The sequence below is a fragment of the Pezoporus flaviventris genome, unplaced genomic scaffold (assembly GCF_033815535.1).
Source record: "Pezoporus flaviventris isolate CSIRO_AGI_PZ_B2104156 unplaced genomic scaffold, CSIRO_AGI_Pfla_v1 ptg000188l, whole genome shotgun sequence".
NCBI lineage: Eukaryota > Metazoa > Chordata > Aves > Psittaciformes > Psittacidae > Pezoporus > Pezoporus flaviventris.
In genome coordinates this window covers 2,894,721-2,914,735 of record NW_026892736.1, presented here as the reverse complement: position 1 = coordinate 2,914,735, position 20,015 = coordinate 2,894,721, and the positions used below count along the sequence as shown (strand labels likewise).

Below are 20,015 nucleotides of genomic sequence, written 5' to 3'. Positions count from 1 at the left end.
CCCCCCTGGTCACCATCGACGAGAGCTGGGGTTGGAGGAGCTGCTGCGAGGGCTGGAGCAGCTCTGCTCTGAGCCAGGCTGAGAGAGCTGGGCTGGGGCAGCCTGGAGAAGAGAAGGCTCCTGAAGGGGAGACCTGAGAGCAGCTCCAGTGCCTGAAGGGGCTGCAGGAAAGCTGGAGAGGGGCTGGGGACAAGGGATGCAGGGATGGGATGAGGAGTTTGGGCTTCCAAGTGGAAGAGGGAAGAGTTGGATGGGATACAAGGAAGTTCTCCCCTCTGAGGGCGGTGGGACATGGGAAGGGGTTGAAGCTGTGGCTGCCCCATCCCTGGCAGTGTTCAAGGCCAGGTTGGACACAGGGCTTGGAGCAAGCTGCTCCAGTGGAAGGGGTCCCTGCCCGTGGCAGGGCTTGGAGCTGGATGGGATTTAAGGCCCCTTTAACCCAACCCATTCCATGATTCCACGGCCCCACCTGGCGCCATTGGAAATGTCACCCCCCAGCTCTGTCACTCATGGGGCTGCAGCCTCCAAACACCCAGGAAAATCAATGGGCTCCGTTCCCGTGGGATGGGGATGAGGCTGCTCCGGAGCCTCTGCAGGCAGAGATGCTTGGGGGGCAGCTCTGCATTAACGCTCACCTTGTAAGTGCTCCATCAAAGGAGTAATCCCAGCTCCTGTATAAGGCAGAGCTCCTTGCACACCCTTCACAGGTGGGCTCTGGAGCATCCTTGGCCCAGCCCTGGGAATAACGAGAGATTCCAATGTTATCCACCACATCTCCCGGGATTCCCGGGGTTTAGGGTGGGGAACGAGGTGCTTTGAGCAAATCCAGCCCCAAACCTCCCATCTTAAGGCAGGAGACGAGCGTGGTCCTCACAGCCCCCACGGCCTCACCTTCTCCCCTTGCAACCACAGGGGGGGCTTTCCTCATCCCCTCCTTTCAATACTCACAGGGTTCCAGCTTCAGCCGTCCCTTGGGTTTCCCTCCCATCACGCAGGGAACGGGATTTACCTGGATGTGGCTCCGCTCCAGGAAACGGGTGTCCATAACAGCTCCCACACCCCGTGGCCACAAGCCGTAGCCATGGAAAACGGGATTTGGCAGCTGGAAAAGCACAGTGATCCGTGCTGGCTAAGGCCGTGGCAACAGGGATCAAAGAGACTCCATCAGAGGGGCGTTAAAGCTGCTCATCTTCCCCCCGTGCATCCTCAGCACTGCCTGAGCAGCCCTGGAGCTCTGCATCCCGCAGGAAGCGCCCTGCTCCCGAGTTTGCCATGGCTCCTGCAGGATGCTCAGAGAGCAGGAACCAAGCTTCATCCCCAGCCCAAGGCTCCTCCTCCGCTCCCAGCAGTGGCTCTGGGCTCTCCCCAGCCCTGCTCCATCTGCCTGCGCCCGAGGCGATGGAAACTGTGAAGCGCAGCTTGGAGGGGAGCTGTGAACACACAGCCAGGAGCATCCCTGCAGCCATCCCCTCCTCCGGGCTGGAAACATCACCTTACAGCTTCAATAGGATCAGGGAATCAGGGCATGGATAAGGGAGGGACCTTAAAGCTCCTCCAGCTCCAACCCCTGCCACAGGCAGGGACCCCTTCCACTGGAGCAGCTTGCTCCAAGCCCCTGTGTCCAACCTGGCCCTGAGCACTGCCAGGGATGGAGCATTCCCAACCTCAGCACCCTCACAGGGAAGGCACTCCCAAGATCGAGGAACGCTCAACCCTGTCCCTCAGGGAAGGGACAAAAGCATCGGGCTCACCCCACTGCCGGCCCAGGCAGCGGGGAGCCAGGGCAGGGAACAGGGGACATTCCCTGCATCCCCCATGTGTGCCCTGGGAGCAAAACTACAGCCCCAGCGCTGCGAGCAGCTGGTCCAGGAGCTGCTCCTCAGCTCGGCTTTGCTTCCAGTGCTTCTGCCTTCGCTTCTCCGAGCCCCCAACAAGAGCTCTGTGGGGAAGCTACCTGCATCCCGCCCGCCTGCATCCCCCCAGGGGCACCTCCGGGTCCCCTCAACACCTCTCCTCTCCTCTCTGGGGTTCTCTAACCCCATAAAGCCCAGGAGCAATGAATGCAGAGGGTGATGCCCTTGTGTGATGGAGCCCAGCCCCTGCGAGCTGCAGGGATGCTGCCGCAGCAGCCGCTGGGAAGAACTTCAGCCATAGCCGTTATTAGAGGAGCAGCTCTCAAACAAACCCCATCCTCTCAGCTCACCATCAGCACACCCAGCCAGGGGCAGGGGGGCTCTGCCTCACCTTTGCCATCAGCCAAAACTGGCCACAATGAGCCGTGGTCCTAAGGAATTCCTCAAGAAGCCTTCCCAAGCCATGAAAGAGGAGCAGCACCAAGCCCTGCCTGCTGGGTACCACGGGGACATCAAGCCTGGCGCAGGCTGGAGGTGAAACCATGGAAAAAGGGGGGTTTATAAGGAACAAAGAGCAAAGCTTCACCTCCTTCTCACTGTGATCATCCGGATCTTCCCCCCTTTTGGAAAGGGGGAGGCCTGGGATGTGCAGCAGCACCGGGAATGCCGAGGGATGACACCCACGGGAAGCTGCAGGAACTCACTCCGTGTCTTGCTCCCCATGGAGAGCATCACCCTCCATGAAACACACTCCCAGGGCCAGAGAGAGGAGAGAAGCGGCCGTTTCCAGCACCACAATCACCCAAGGCACCAGGTTGAGAGCTTCAGGTCACCCCCCCACAGCCACAGAGCGCTGGGGGGGACGGGACACACCAGCATCCTCATTCCCAGTGGGAATCTGTGGGGAGCTGGACACTTGGCTCGCTTTATTCTCTCTTTAATGAATGGCTCTGTGTAAACCTCAGTTCAACGGCGAGCACGTCCTGCTGCCAAACCACCCCACGTGCCAGCTCCTGCTTGTAGAGCCCTGCGAGGTGGGCAGTGCCAGGGAGGGGAGCTTGGACCCTCCTTGTGCTCAGCTGCAACCAAGCATCCTCCTTGCACGCAGTCCTGGAGCTGGATGGAACCCTCCCTCTGCATCCGGTCCCTGCAGTCAGTGCCCGGTGCCAGCGTTCCCAGCAGCACTTCCCAGGAAAATCCCGCTGGGATACACTAAGGAGGGATGGAGTGAGAGGCCTGGGGTCAGTGCTGCTGCCCCATGGCCCCCTGCACAGTCTGGGGCTGCCCCGCTCCCTCAGGGCAGCATCCCTGCTCAGTAGATCTTCTGTCGGCTGGGCAGGATGGCCTCCTTGATGAAAGAGAAGATGAGGAGGATCCCAGAGCGCTTCCCCCTCTTCCCCTTGGTGAAGTAGTTGGAGACCACGTCGTCTGTGGAGATAAAGGGGAGCAAAATCAACCACCAAACAGCACCCTGGGATGGGGGTGGTTTCAGGGCCTGAAATGCATGATCTGCCTTCAAAGTATGGGAGCTGCTCCTTTGATCCCATCTGGCTTCCTTTAAAACATGGAAGTTACTGGTTTGATCCCATTTGGCTGCCCTTAAAGCATGGAAGTTGCTGGTTTGTTCCCATCCAGCTGCCCTTAAAGCATGGAAGTTACTGGTTTGATCCCATTTGGCTGTCCTTAAAGCATGGAAGTTGCTGGTTTGTTCCCATCCAGCTGCCCTTAAAGCATGGAAGTGACTGGTTTGATCCCATTTGGCTGCATTTAAAGCATGGAAGTTACTGGTTTGATCCCATTTGGCTGCCCTTAAAGCATGGAAGTTACTGGTTTGATCCCATTTGGCTGCCCTTAAAGCATGGAAGTTACTGGTTTGATCCCATTTGGCTGCATTTAAAGCATGGAAGTTGCTGGTTTGATCCCATTTGGCTGCCCTTAAAGCATGGAAGTTGCTGGTTTGTTCCCATCCAGCTGCCCTTAAAGCATGGAAGTGACTGGTTTGATCCCATTTGGCTGCCCTTAAAGCATGGAAGTTACTGGTTTGATCCCATTTGGCTGCATTTAAAGCATGGAAGTTACTGGTTTGATCCCATTTGGCTGCATTTAAAGCATGGAAGTTGCTGGTTTGATCCCATTTGGCTGCATTTAAAGCATGGAAGTTACTGGTTTGATCCCATTTGGCTGCATTTAAAGCATGGAAGTTACTGGTTTGATTCCATTTGGCTGCATTTAAAGCATGGAAGTTGCTGGTTTGTTCCCATCCAGCTGCCCTTAAAGCATGGAAGTGACTGGTTTGCTTCCATCTGGCTGCATTTAAAGCATGGAAGTTGCTGGTTTGCCTCCACCTACCCTACCTGACGCTCCCATACGCCACTGACAGGGAGCCCAAATCCTGAGCTCCCTGTTTTGAGCTGCAGGGAGAGTCCACAGAAAGCAACAGGAGAGATGCAGGATGGGGAGCAGGAAGAACCCCTCATTCTGCTCACTCACCCCTCACCCTTTTCCCTGCCTTGGCTTTGGAAGGGTTTACCCCACGTGCTGCAGCCTGCCCCTGCTCCACGCTGCAGGAATGGGGTGTGCACTGGGCTGTGCTGAGCCCAGAGCCCTGAGGAAGGCCATCACTCACCTCCAGGCTGCACTGTGGAGGGCAGGACGTTCTCCCCAGCCGACAAGGAGACGAAGAAAGCAAAAGGGATTAACCAGAGGCAGAAGGTGAAGTAGGCAAGAACCTGCAGGCAGAGACACAGGCAGTGAGAGCAGAGCCACAGCGCAGGCAGCACATCCCAGCTGCTGCCCCAGCCCATGGGGTACCCCAAGCGTCTCCCTGAACCCCCCCAGGAGATAAAGGGTTCTGAAGGGGCAGAACTGCAGCTCAACCTCTCCCAAGCCTCAGGTGCTGAGATAGTGTCCCACAGTGGAGCTGGGACGGGGAGAAACAGCACCCAGGAGCATCCATGGAAGGATGCAGGAGAAGCCTCCACTGCTCCCAACAATTCCCAACGAGAATGAAGGAAGCAGGATGTTGGCTGGGCTGCTCTGAGCCAGGAAATCCCCTTCACGCTCCCAGGGGGTAAAAGGAAGAGGCAAGACCTGGGATTGCTCCTCCTGGCCCAGGAAGGGCCACTGGGGTTTGGGGAGAGCAGAGCTGCTGCATCAGCCTCTCTGTGCCCCCAAACGCTGGTTAAACTGCATAAAAACCTGGGGGGTCCTCACTTTGGTGCAGATTTTCTCTTTGGTTCTTAGAATCTGCACTAAGTGGCAGCTGTTTTGGGGCCAGACAAGCCCCTTTGGTGAGCCTGGACCTTCACATGAAGATGGTGACAGAGTTAGCGCATCAGGGAGATAAAAATAGCGAGTGGCAATTCCAGAAGGGAAGGGATTTGTGGTCAGGACATTTAAAATGATCTCGTTTTCCACTGTCCTGGGGTTTAGCACATCACAACAGCGCAGTCTGTGCTTTGCACCCAGTGCTTTTCATGCCTTTGAGTGGCTGAGGAAGCCCCAAGCCCCATCCTGGAGCAGAAGCTGCAGCTCCCGTGCTGAGGGCACAGGAGCCCCGAGGGAAGGGCTGTGAGAAGCATCCTGAGCACAAGGGCATGTCCCAGCCTCCAGCAGCTCCACTGGGCAGGGAGAGCAGGGACTGACTCCTTCCCAAAGGCCTCTCACCTCAGAGAACAGGTAATACTCCTCAGCGAAGTACTGGAAGGCCAGGTAGTGATTGAATATAACCAGCCCTGCAAAGGAGAGAGCAGAAACAGCTCAGCCCAAAGGTGCTGCAGGAGGAGGGAGCAGCTCCTGCTGGGAGCTCAGCCCCTCGCACCCGCATCCTGCTGCTGCTGCTGCTGCTGCTGCTAAAAGACTTTCACAGCTCTGGCTGTGAGCAGCACGAGCCCCATCCCTCAGCTCAGCCCCAGATCCCTTGTCCCCGTGGTGCTTTACTCGCCCTGGCCCAGGGGAGCCCAGCCTCACACTTGCTAATGCTGCCCAGAGCTGAGAGAAGCACAGAGCCCACACTCACACCCCGGGGGGGGTCAGCAGCTGCTGCAGGGAGCAGCTCCTCCGCCTCTGCCATGTGTAAAGCAAGTGAAGCTGAAACGCGGGCAGGACACGAGGGTTAGCGCTGGCCCCCGCACTGGAAACACCACTGAGCTCTTAAGAGGCAGGGACTGGAGCTGCTTTTGCCTTTCAGCCAAGCCAAGAAGACCCCAGCTCCAGCCCAGGAGCCCCAGGGCAGGCAGGAGGCAGTGTCCCACGTGGATTTATCCTCTCTTCATCCCCACCAGATCCAGACCCACTCCGGCTCCAGAAAACACAGCCCTGCTCTCTACCCCATGGGAGAACAAAGTGTCCAGGGGGGACACAGGGGCTTGGAGCAAGCTGCTCTAGTGGAAGGGGTCCCTGCCTCCCTTGGAGGGGCATTAAGCTCCCTTCCAACCCAAACCATTCCCTGGCTCCATGCTGATCCTGCCTACACGAGTGCTCGGAGCAGCAAAGGCGCTCGAGCTGCACGCAGACACGCTCTGAAACCTGCATTAGGGCTCTTGGGAGTCACTGCCTGGATGCCACCTGAGGTGTCACTGCCCAGCACCCGGAGCAGGGGTGAGGGCACATCCATGCCCAGCACAGAACACGCAGGAGGCTCCACAGCTCGCAGGGGCAGCTCCAAAGCAGGTTCAGTGGCAGAGCTGCTGGTGCTGCGGCCCACATCTGCTTTGGGGTCAGGCTGGGACACGGCTCTGCCTGCTCATCAGCTCAGCACAGCAGGCAACCATGGAATGCTTTGTGTCAAAGGGGCCTTAAAGCTCCTCCAGCCCCAAGCCCTGCCATGGGGACCCCTTCCACTGGAGCAGCTTGCTCCAAGCCCCTGTGTCCAACCTGGCCTTGAGCACTGCCAGGGATGGGGCAGCCACAGCTTCAACCCCTTCCCATGTCCCACCGCCCTCATAGGGGAGAACTTCCTTGTATGCCACCCAGCTCTTCTCTCTTCCACTTGGAAGCCCAAACTCCTCTTCCCATCCCTGCATCCCTTGTCCCAAGCCCCTCTCCAGCTCTCCTGCAGCCCCTTTAGGCCCTGGAGCTGCTTTAAGGGCTCCTCAGGGCTGCTCCACCCCAGCCTGGGTTAGTGCTGGGGCAGGACCTTGCCCTTGGCCTGGCTGAGCTCTACGAGGCTCCCACGTGAACCCATGGACGTGTCAGAAAGCGATTTTCCTCAGGAATGATGGGCTTTTGTGTCAGAGCTTTCCCTGCTCCAACCAGGAGCTCCCCCTGACGGCAGAACCCTCCCAGCCCTCCGTGCCCCCAGCCTGCGCTCACACCCCGGGTAAGGACTCACGGGTCTTTCGGGGGGCTCCAACCCCTCCTGCCCTTTGGCCACTGAGCACCCAGAGCAGCTCTGCAGGGAGCACACGGGGCTCTCATTCCCACAGCGCTGCTCCAGGAGTCTGGAGCACAACCAGAGCTGGGAAACTCCAGTTTCCACCCCCCGCCCAGCCCCACTTATCACAGCCCCACCATAAACCACAAGGACAAAGCCCTGGACAAAGCTCAAAGTCCTTTGGGATGGCACGGAGGCTGCAGGAGCAAAAGGCAAACCTCTGCTGCCACCCAGAGCCCACCCGGGGATGGGGTGACAGCGGCACCCATGGGGAGGTGACAGCGGCACCCATGGGGAGGTGAGAGTGGCACCCATGGGGAGGTGACAGTGGCACCCATGGGGAGGTGACAGTGGCACCCATGGGGAGGTGAGGGTCACCCATGGGGACGTGACAGTGTCAGCCATGGGAAGGTGACAGTGGCACCCATGGGGAGGTGACAGTGGCACCCATGGGGAGGTGACAGCGGCACCCATGGGGAGGTGACAGTGGCACCCATGGGGAGGTGACGGTGGCACCCACGGGGAGGTGACGGTGGCACCCATGGGGAGGTGACGGTGTCATCCACGGGAAGGTGACAGTGGCACCCACGGGAAGGTGACAGCGGCACCCATGGGAAGGTGACAGTGGCAGCCACGGGAAGGTGACAGTGGCACCCATGGGGAGGTGACAGTGGCACCCATGGGGAGGTGACAGTGGCACCCATGGAGAGGTGAGGGTCACCCATGGGAAGGTGACAGTGGCACCCATGGGAAGGTGACAGTGTCAGCCATGGGAAGGTGACAGCAGCACCCATGGGGAGGTGACAGTGGCACCCATGGGGAGGTGAGGGTCACCCATGGGGACGTGACAGTGTCAGCCATGGGAAGGTGACAGTGGCACCCATGGGGAGGTGACAGTGGCACCCATGGGGAGGTGACAGTGGCACCCACAGGAAGGTGACTGTCATCCATGGGGAGATGACAGTGGCACCCATGGGGAGGTGACAGTGCTACCCACGGGGAGGTGACAGTGGCACCCATGGGGAGGTGACAGCGGCACCCATGGGGAGGTGACAGCGGCACCCATGGAGAGGTGAGGGTCACCCATGGAGAGGTGAGGGTCACCCATGGGGAGTGACAGTGGCACCCATGGGGAGGTGACAGTGCTACCCAGGGGGAGGTGACAGTGGCACCCACGGCGAGGTGACAGTGTCAGCCATGGGGAGGTGACAGTGGCACCCATGGGAAGGTGACAGTGGCACCCATGGGGAGGTGACAGCCCCACTCACCACAGGACAGGATGAAGTTGGAGGAGGTGAGCACGATGAAGGGGAAGGTCTGCAGCAGCCCAAAGTAGACGAGGTTGGTGAAGAGCCCCACTCCAACCATGAAGCCAGGGAACTGTTCGAAGAGGTAGAGCCCCACCAGCACGGCCGAGGAGAACTGGGGGAGAAAGTGGGGTGAACACGGGGGTTAACATGGGGTGAACTGGGGGGTTAACATGGGGGTGGACATCTGTGGACATGGGGTGGACATGGGGGGGAACACTGGGTGAACATGGGGGTGGACATCGGCGGACATGGGGGGGAACATTGGGTGAACATAGGCTGACCATGGGGGTTAACATAGGGTGAACATGGGGGTGGACATCGGTGGACATGGGGGTGAACATAGGGTGACCATGGGGGTTAACACAGGGTGACCATGGGGGTGAACATGGAAGGGAACCCGGGGGGGGGGGGAACCCGGGGTGGAACATGGGGGTGAACACAGTGAACACGGGGGTGAACACGGGGGTGAACACGGAGTGAACATGGGGGGGACCACGGGGGTGAACACAGTGAACAGGGGGGTGAACATGAGGATGAACATGGGGTGAACATGGGGTGAACACAGGGGTGACCACGGGGGTGAACATGAGGATGAACATGGGGTGAACAGGGGTGAACATGGGGGTGAACACAGGGGTGAACACAGTGAACACAGGGGTGAACACAGGGGTGAACATGAGGATGAACATGGGGGTGACCACGGAGGTGACCACAGGGTGAAGGCAGCAGCACAGGCAGGAACCCTGCCATGCTCAAGGTGGCTTTAGTGCTGACAGCACCACACCAAGCCATGCACCTCCCGCTCAGCACCAGCCCCTCGGGAAGGATCCGAATGGAACCCCCCAGCCGCGCTGGGACAGGGAAGTGCTTCCCGAGTGCTCCCCATGCTGTGGGTGCTGTGCCAGCTCCCCGGGGTGACGGCGGTGAGGACCCCCCCCAGGTGTGTGTGTGTGTGCACGCAGGGACTTACCCAGATCATGTACTTGATGATCCTCTTGGTGACAACCGTGTACTCCTCGATCAGCTCCGCCAGGTAGTAGAGCCCGGCCGCTGCGGAGGGAGGTGGGGATGAGCGGGGACACAGGAGGGAGCGCGGCACACGCGGCTGCTGGCTTCAGCCTAAGAGCCTGAGGGCAGGGGGGACCCCAATCTCTGGGGCAGCCGCAGGACATCGGAGACACCGATGGGACCCCCAGACTCAGGGGCTCTCGGAGGTCTCAGGGGCACTCAAGGAGCCCCCAGTTTCTGGGGTCCCCAAGGGGTAACAGAGGCACCCAGAGGACCCCAATGTCGGGGGCACCCTCGGGACATCAACAGCAGCAACAGGACCCCCACTGGCAGAGGCCTTCAGGGCACCCCCAACCTCCGAACCACCCAAGGGATCCCCAGTCTCAGGCACCCTCTGAGCTCCTGGGGGCACCCAGAGGCCCCCCCAACCCCCGGAGCACCCAGAGGCCGCCCCCAACCCCCGGAGCACCCAGAGGCCCCCCCAACCCCCAGAGGCCCCCCAACCCCCAGAGGCACCCCAACCCCCGGAGCACCCAGAGCCCCCCCCCAACCCCCGGAGCACCCAGAGGCCCCCCCCAACCCCCGGAGCACCCAGAGGCCCCCACAACCCCCAGAGCACCCAGAGGACCCCAACCCCCAGAGGCCCACCCAACCCCCAGAGCACCCAGAGGCCCCCCCAACCCCCGGAGCACCCCGAGGGTGCTGGAGGCACCCAGGGGACCCCAAAGTCAGGAGCTGAGGCCTGGGGGCGCAACCACGAGACCCCCAACCTCAGGCCCTCTCTGAGGCCCCGGGGGCACCCATGGGACCCCAACCTCGAGGGGGGGGAGGTCTCTGTGGGCACCCATGGGACCCCCAACCTCCAGGGCACCCCCTCATCCCCCCGTCATATCGCGATAGCCCGCGGGAGGAGGCTGCGGCCTCACCGATAGCCAGGGTGACGAAGGCCACCTGTATGAGCAGGGAGAGCCAGCTCAGCGCGTACATGAACCACATGGCGGGGCCGGGGCCTGGGCCGGGGTCTGGGCCTGGGCCGGGGCCTGGGCCGGGACCGGAACCGGAGCCGCCGCTCCCGCTCCGGGCCCGCTTCTGCTCCCGCTCCGGCGCTGACCACGCGGCGCCGGAACAAGCGAGATCACCCGAGCCTGCGCGGCCCGGCCGCTGCACGGCGCCACAGCGCCCCCTGCTGGCGCGGAGGGATCCTGCGGGGAGTGGGGGGGGGGGACACGACCCCGAGACCCCTAAAAGGGCAGAGGGATCCTGGAATGGGGGGGATGGAAACACCCGCGAGCAGTGTGGGACCCCCGAAATCGTATGGGGCCCACAAACGTTATGGGACAGCCGCAAACGGCGCACGGACCCCCAAACCGCGCGGGGACCCCCCCCAAAATGCCATACAGGAACCTCCCAAATCACACAGGGACACCCCGACTGCACACGGACCCCCAAACACACATGGGGACCCCAATGAAACAGTTCAGAGAGCCCCTGAAGCCATACAAAGACACCCCCCCCCCCCCAAAACTTACAGGGACCCCAACTACATAGGGACCCCCCCCCCTACCATACAGGGACACCTCAAAACTATTCAGGGACCCAAAACCATAAAAAGACGGCCCAAGCCTTAAGGGACCCCCAAATCTCTGTAATGACCCCCACCTAACCCGTGTAGGGACCCCCTGCACCCATATAGGGACCCCTCCATGTGTATAGGGACACCTCATACAGCTCTATGGGGTCCTCGGCGCCGCAATAGGATCCCTTTGTCCAGCCACGCAGCTCCCCCATCCATAGGGACCCCTTCTGCACCCATGAGGCGGTAAAGGGACCCCTGGGCTCATATAGAGACCCCTTTTACCCCTATAGGGCCCCACAACCCCTACAGGGACTCAGGAGCCACAGGGGGGCCCTGGGGACCCCAACACCCGTGTGGGGACCCCTGCGCCCCTAGGGAGACACGGCACACGTGCAGGGATCCCCTGCTCCCTAGGGACTGGGAGACACTGGGTGTCACCGGGGAGACACTGGGTGTTACCGGGCTGCACTGGGGTACACTGGGCTGTATTGGGATACACTGCACTCTACTGGGGTACACTGGGCTGTATTGGGATACACTGGGCTGTACTGGGATACACTGGGCTGTATTGGGATACACTGGGCTGTACTGGGATACACTGCACACTACTGGGGTACACTGGGCTGCACTGGGGTACACTGGGCTGTACTGGGATACACTGGGCTGCACTGGGGTACACTGGGCTGTACTGGGATACACTGGGCTGTACTGGGATACAATGGGCTGCACTGGGGTACACTGGGCTGTATTGGGATACACTGGGCTGCACTGGGGTACACTGGGCTGTATTGGGATACACTGGGCTGTACTGGGATACACTGGGCTGTACTGGGGTGCACTGGGCTGTACTGGGATACACTGGGCTGTACTGGGGTACACTGGGCTGTACTGGGATACACTGGGCTGTACTGGGGTACACTGGGCTGTACTGGGATACACTGGGCTGTATTGGGATACACTGCACTCTACTGGGGTACACTGGGCTGTACTGGGCTGCGCTGGGCTGTACTGGGGTACACTGGGCTGTACTGGGGTACACTGGGCTGTACTGGGATACACTGGGCTGTATTGGGATACACTGGGCTGTACTGGGATACACTGCACTCTACTGGGGTACACTGGGCTGCACTGGGGTACACTGGGCTGTACTGGGATACACTGGGCTGCACTGGGGTACACTGGGCTGTACTGGGATACACTGGGCTGTACTGGGATACAATGGGCTGCACTGGGGTACACTGGGCTGTATTGGGATACACTGGGCTGCACTGGGGTACACTGGGCTGTATTGGGATACACTGGGCTGTACTGGGATACACTGGGCTGTACTGGGGTGCACTGGGCTGTACTGGGATACACTGGGCTGTACTGGGGTACACTGGGCTGTACTGGGATACACTGGGCTGTACTGGGGTACACTGGGCTGTACTGGGATACACTGGGCTGTATTGGGATACACTGCACTCTACTGGGGTACACTGGGCTGTACTGGGCTGCGCTGGGCTGTACTGGGGTACACTGGGCTGTACTGGGGTACACTGGGCTGTACTGGGATACACTGGGCTGTATTGGGATACACTGGGCTGTACTGGGATACACTGCACTCTACTGGGGTACACTGGGCTGCACTGGGGTACACTGGGCTGTACTGGGATACACTGGGCTGCACTGGGGTACACTGGGCTGTACTGGGATACACTGGGCTGTACTGGGATACAATGGGCTGCACTGGGGTACACTGGGCTGTATTGGGATACACTGGGCTGCACTGGGGTACACTGGGCTGTATTGGGATACACTGGGCTGTACTGGGATACACTGGGCTGTACTGGGGTGCACTGGGCTGTACTGGGATACACTGGGCTGTACTGGGGTACACTGGGCTGTACTGGGATACACTGGGCTGTACTGGGGTACACTGGGCTGTACTGGGATACACTGGGCTGTACTGGGGTACACTGGGCTGTATTGGGATACACTGCACTCTACTGGGGTACACTGGGCTGTACTGGGCTGCGCTGGGCTGTACTGGGGTACACTGGGCTGTACTGGGGTACACTGGGCTGTATTGGGATACACTGGGCTGTACTGGGGTACACTGGGCTGTATTGGGATACACTGCACTCTACTGGGGTACACTGGGCTGTACTGGGCTGCGCTGGGCTGTACTGGGGTACACTGGGCTGTACTGGGGTGCACTGGGCTGTACTGGGATACACTGGGCTGTACTGGGGTACACTGGGCTGTACTGGGATACACTGGGCTGTACTGGGGTACACTGGGCTGTACTGGGATACACTGGGCTGTACTGGGGTACACTGGGCTGTATTGGGATACACTGCACTCTACTGGGGTACACTGGGCTGTACTGGGCTGCGCTGGGCTGTACTGGGGTACACTGGGCTGTACTGGGGTACACTGGGCTGTATTGGGATACACTGGGCTGTACTGGGGTACACTGGGCTGTATTGGGATACACTGCACTCTACTGGGGTACACTGGGCTGTACTGGGCTGCGCTGGGCTGTACTGGGGTACACTGGGCTGTACTGGGGTACACTGGGCTGCACTGGGGTACACTGGGCTGCACTGGGTGTTCCTGGGCTGTACTGGGTGTTCCTGGGCTGTACTGGGCTGTACTGGGGTATACTGGGCTGTACTGGGGTACACTGGGCTGTATTGGGATACACTGGGCTGTACTGGGGTACACTGGGCTGCACTGGGTGTTCCTGGGCTGTACTGGGTGTTCCTGGGCTGTACTGGGGTACACTGGGCTGTACTGGGCTGTACTGGGGTACACTGGGATACACTGGGCTGCACTGGGATACACTGGGCTGTACTGGGATACACTGGGGTACACTGGGCTGTACTGGGGTACACTGGGCTGTACTGGGCTGTACTGGGGTACACTGGGATACACTGGGGTACACTGGGTGTTCCTGGGCTGCACTGGGTGCACCTCCCCCGCCGGTGCCGGTATCCCCACTGGGGGCGGCCCAGCGGGGGGGGGTTGGGCTCTGTGGGGCTCTTTGTGCTGGTTCAACCCCCCCTGCCTGGGACTGCGGGGAGGGGGCAGCGCAGCCCGGCCCTGGCACCCCCTGCACCCCCCCTGCACCCCCTGAGTGACCCCTGCATCCCCCTGCACCCCCCCGTACCCCCTGTGTGACCCCTGCACCCCCTGTGTGACCCCTGCACCCCCCTGCACCCCGTGTGACCCCTGCACCCCCCCTGCACCCCCTGAATGAGCCCTGCACCCCCCTGCACCCCCTGTGTGACCCCTGCACCCCCCCCTGCACCCCCTGAATGAGCCCTGCACCCCCCCTGCACCCCTGTATTACCCCTGCATCCCTCCTGTCCCCCCCCTGCATCCCTCCTCTGTGACCTCTGCACCCCCCCGTGTGACCCCTGCATCCCTCCTGTACCCCCCCCGCACCCCCCGCACCCCCATTCCTCCCTCCTGTGTCCCTCTTGCATCTCCCACATCCCCCTGCGTCCTCCCTGCACCCCCCTGCATCCCTTTTGCACCCCCTCTGTCCTTCCTGCGCCCCCCCCCGGAACCCCCTACATCTGCCCTGCATCCCTCCGGCCACCCCTGGAGCACCCTTTGCATCCCTCAGGCAGCTCCCTGCACCCTTGTGTCCCTTCTGCGTCCCCTATATCTGCCCTGCACCCCCCAGGACCCCCCAGCACCCCCCTGCATCCCCTCTACGTCCATCTATATCCCCGCAGCACCCCCCAGCACCCCCAAGCACCCCCCTGCATCCCCCCTACATCCCTCTATATCCCCCCTGCATCCCTCCTGCCTCCCTGGCCCGGGGGGGCTGCAGCCGGGACCCCCCCGATCCACCCCTGGGGGTGCTGCAGGGGTAGAGGGGCTGCGGGACGGTGCCGCTGGGTGCCCGCATGTGGGTGCCGGGGGGTGCGTGCAGGGGGGTGCCCCCTCGGGAAGCCCCTTCTGTGCCCCTCTCCCGTCAGTGCCCCGCTGCGTGCGGAGCATCCCTGGACCAGCCCCATTCTCCTGCCCCATCCTGCCCCATCCTCCTGCCCCATCCTGCCCCATCCTCCTGCCTCATCCTCCTGCCTCCATCCTCCTGCCCCATGCTCCTGCCCCATCCTGCCCCATCCTCCTGCCCCATCCTCCCCCATCCTCCTGCCCCATCCTGCCCCATCCTGCCCCATCCTCCTGCCCCATCCTCCTGCCTCCATCCTCCTGCCCCATGCTCCTGCCCCATCCTGCTCCATCCTGCCCCATGCTCCTGCCCCATCCTCCTGCCCCATCCTGCCCCATCCTCCTGCCTCCATCCTGCCCCATCCTCCTGCCCCATCCTGCCCCATCCTCCTGCCTCATCCTCCTGCCTCCATCCTCCTGCCCCATGCTCCTGCCCCATCCTGCCCCATCCTCCTGCCCCATCCTGCCCCATCCTCCTGCCTCATCCTCCTGCCTCCATCCTCCTGCCCCATGCTCCTGCCCCATCCTGCCCCATCCTCCTGCCCCATCCTCCCCCATCCTCCTGCCCCATCCTGCCCCATCCTGCCCCATCCTCCTGCCCCATCCTCCTGCCTCCATCCTCCTGCCCCATGCTCCTGCCCCATCCTGCTCCATCCTGCCCCATGCTCCTGCCCCCATTCTCCTGCCCCATCCTGCCCCATCCTGCCCCATCCTCCTGCCTTCATCCTCCTGCCCCATCCTGCCCCATCCTGCCCCATCCTCCTGCCCCATGCTCCTGCCCCATCCTGCCCCTGCCCCATCCTGCCCCATCCTCCTGCCCCATGCTCCTGCCCCATCCTGCCCCATGCTCCTGCCCCATCCTGCCCCATCCTGCCCCATGCTCCTGCCCCATCCTCCCTCCATCCTCCTGCCCCATCCTCCTGCCTCCATCCTGCCCCCTCCTCCTGCCCCCTCCTCCTGCCCCATCCTCCTGCAGCTCGGGTCAGGCTGCTCTCTCGTGGGCTGTGGCTGCAACCTGGGCCCCCCGGCCCCCCCAGCCCCTGGGATCTGCTGGGAGGAGCCGGATTCCAGCCGGTCCTGGAAGCATCAGGTGAGGAACATTCGCTGCCATCCATCGGGAAGCTCCTCGGGAGAGGAAGGTCCGGATTAGCGGGTTCGTGCCGGGAGGTGGTGGCAGAGCCCGCGGTGGGGCCTTCCCCTCCGCGCCCCCTGCCCCGAGGATTCCCCTTTTCCCTGTGAATCCCTTCCCTCCCCTCTGCGGAGCTGCTGATGTGGCTCCTGCCCAGCCCGGGGGAGGCTGCGGCTGGAGCAAGGAGTGGGTTAAGCGGGGGCTGTTTTGCCTTTGGCACCCCGATGTGAGCATCAGCACCCCTTCATGCTGCCGGGGGGTCTGGCACCCCAAGAAACACGGGCACCTTGAGCATCCCGAGAGCCCTGAGCACCCCAAGTCCCGTCCCCGTCCCCCCAGCATCCCCTGAGCATCCCAGGTACCCCAAATGCCCCATGCACCCCCTGCATCCTGGGTACCCCAAGAACCTCAAGTACCCCCCGAGAATCCCAAGCACTCTGGGCACCCATGAGCATCCCTGGTGCCCCAAGCATCCCAAGCACCCTGAGCACCCCAGGCACCCCCGATACCCCGAGCTCCCTGGGTACCTTGGGCACCCTGAGCACCCCAAGTACCTCAGGCACCTCATGCACCCCAAGTACCCCAGGTACCCCACGCATCCCAAGTACCCAAAACACCCCGGGCACCCTGAGCACCCCAAGTACCCCAGGTACCCCACGCATCCCAAGTACCCAAAACACCCTGGGCACCCTATGCACCCCAATTTCCTCAGGAACTCCAAGCATCCTGGGCACCCTGAGCACCCCAAGCACTCCAGGTTATCCGTGCATCCCTGGCTTCACCATGCACCCCAAGTTTCTCAGGCATTCTGGGCACCCCAAGCACCCCAGCACCCTGAGTACCCCAGGGTGTCCAGGCACCCCAAGCACCCTGAGCATCCCAAGCACCCTGAGCGTCCCAAGCACCCTGAGCATCCCAAGCACCCTGAGCATCACAAGCCTGCTCCTTACCCCTGCACCCCTAACACCCCGGAACAACCAGGCTGCACCCCCAAGCACAGCATCCCCATCACCCCCTCTCCCCTGTGCCGCGATGCCCCCATCCCGGCGCCCGCATCCCCGGGGGATGCTCACTGGGGCGCCCTCCCCACGCTGAGGACCAGAGGGTGCCGGATGCAGCTTGGGGTGCTCCCCACTGATGGCTTTGGTCCCCTCCTTGCGCCGCAGCGCCCGTGGCCCCGCGCTGTCCCCGGGGCCATTTTCGGGGTGGTTTTTCCCCACCTTTCCCTGTTTCCCAGCCCCAAAGCGGCTCCGGGGCACCGAGGCGAGGTTAACGCCGGGGGGCACCGGGAGCCACCGGCTCCGCCGCCCCTTCGCCCGCCTCCTTTCCCACCTCCCCGCTCCCATGGAACGGAGCATCCCGATTCACCCCGCAACATCCCAGGTCTTGCTCCCCGCCAGCCCCTCTGCATCCTTAGGGACCAGAGGGAAGGGTCCCCTCCATGGATCCTGCCTGACACCCCTCAGCCCCCTGCATCTGCACGGGGAGGGGTTTGTGCCCCCAACACTGAACGTCCCCATCGATGGGGTTTTTGTGCCCTCCCAAGCCCCATACATCCCCATCGATGGGGTTTTGTGCCTTCCCAAGCCCCATACATCCCCATCGATGGGGTTTTGTGCCTTCCCAAGCCCCATACATCCCCATCGATGGGGTTTTGTGCCTTCCCAAGCCCCATACATCCCCATCGATGGGGTTTTGTGCCTTCCCAAGCCCCATACATCCCCATCGATGGGGTTTTGTGCCCTCCCAAGCCCCATACATCCCCATCGATGGGGTTTTGTGCCTTCCCAAGCCCCATACATCCCCATCGATGGGGTTTTGTGCCCTCCCAAGCCCCATACATCCCCATCGATGGGGTTTTGTGCCCTCCCAAACCCCATACATCCCCATGGATGGGTTTTTGTGCCTTCCCAAGCCCCATACATCCCCCATCGATGGGGTTTTGTGCCTTCCCAAGCCCCATACATCCCCATGGATGGGGTTTTGTGCCTTCCCAAGCCCCATACATCCCCATCGATGGGGTTTTGTACCTTCCCAAGCCTCATACATCCCCATCGATGGGGTTTTGTGCCTTCCCAAGCCCCATACATCCTCATCGATGGGGTTTTGTGCCTTCCCAAGCCCCATACATCCCCATCGATGGGGTTTTGTGCCTTCCCAAGCCCCATACATCCCCATGGATGGGATTTTGCCCCCGAAATCCCACACATCCCCATAGATGGAAGTTGCCCCTAAGCCCTGAGCATCCCCATGGATGGGTTTTTGTGCCCTCCCAAGCCCCATACATCCCCATGGATGGGGTTTTCCCCACCTCTCCCTCTCAAACCTGAGCATCCCCATGGATGGGATTTTGCCCCTGGAATCCCCACATCCCCCTGGACAGCATTTTGCCCTCAAATTCCTTGTATCCCTATGAATGGGATTTAACCCCCAAATCTCACACATTCCCATGGGTGGGATTTTGCCCCCGAAATCCCACACATCCCCATAGATAGATGTTGATCCTAAGCTCTGAGCATCCCCATGGATGGGATTTTGCCCCCCAAATCCCACACATCCCCATGGATGGATGTTGCCCCCTAGATCCCACACATCCCCATGGATGGATGTTGCCCCCTAGATCCCACACATCCCCATGGATGGATGTTGCCCCCAAATCCCACACATCCCCATGGATGGGATGTTGCCCCCAAATCCCACACATCCCCATGGATGGGATGTTGCCCCCAAATCCCACACATCCCCATGGATGGATGCTGCCCCCCAAATCCCACACATCCCCATGAATGGGATTTTGCCCCCCAAATCCCACACATCCCCATGGATGGATGTTGCCCCCTAGATCCCACACATCCCCATGGATGGATGTTGCCCCCAAATCCCACACATCCCCATGGATGGATGCTGCCCCCCAAATCCCACACATCCCCATGGATGGATGCTGCCCCCAAATCCCACACATCCCCATGGATGGATGCTGCCCCCAAATCCCACACATCCCCATGTATGGATGCTGCCCCCAAATCCCACACATCCCCATGGATGGGATGCTGCCCCCAAATCCCACACATCCCCATGGATGGATGCTGCCCCCAAATCCCACACATCCCCATGGATGGGATTTTGCCCCCCAAATCCCACACATCCCCATGGATGGATGCTGCCCCCAAATCCCACACATCCCCATGGATGGATGTTGCCCCCCAAATCCCACACATCCCCATGGATGGATGCTGCCCCCAAATCCCACACATCCCCATGGATGGATGCTGCCCCCCAAATCCCACACATCCCCATGGATGGATGCTGCCCCCAAATCCCACACATCCCCATGGATGGATGCTGCCCCCAAATCCCACACATCCCCATGGATGGATGCTGCCCCCCAAATCCCACACATCCCCATGGATGGATGCTGCCCCCCCAAATCCCACACATCCCCATGGATGGATGCTGCCCCCCAAATCCCACACATCCCCATGGATGGATGCTGCCCCCAAATCCCACACATCCCCATGGATGGATGCTGCCCCCCAAATCCCACACATCCCCATGGATGGATGCTGCCCCCAAATCCCACACATCCCCAGGGATGGATGCTGCCCCCCCAAATCCCACACATCCCCATGGATGGATGCTGCCCCCAAATCCCACACATCCCCATGGATGGATGCTGCCCCCAAATCCCACACATCCCCATGGATGGATGCTGCCCCCCCAAATCCCACACATCCCCATGGATGGATGCTGCCCCCAAATCCCACACATCCCCATGGATGGATGCTGCCCCCAAATCCCACACATCCCCATGGATGGA

At 61.2% G+C, this 20,015-nt stretch overlaps 1 protein-coding gene across 1 annotated transcript; it reads right to left on the bottom strand.

Annotated features, from left to right (window-relative positions):
* Window positions 1-2,892: 2,892 nt before the first annotated feature.
* On the bottom strand, window positions 2,893-10,562 carry TEX261 (testis expressed 261). Its single transcript, XM_061441007.1, has 6 exons — window positions 10,472-10,562; window positions 9,508-9,587; window positions 8,496-8,649; window positions 5,520-5,587; window positions 4,480-4,582; window positions 2,893-3,281 (listed from the first exon to the last, which is right to left on the bottom strand). Exons 1-6 carry the CDS (start codon window positions 10,539-10,541, stop codon window positions 3,166-3,168), a joined length of 591 nt encoding a protein of 196 aa, XP_061296991.1. The 5' UTR covers window positions 10,542-10,562; the 3' UTR covers window positions 2,893-3,165.
* Window positions 10,563-20,015: the final 9,453 nt, after the last annotated feature.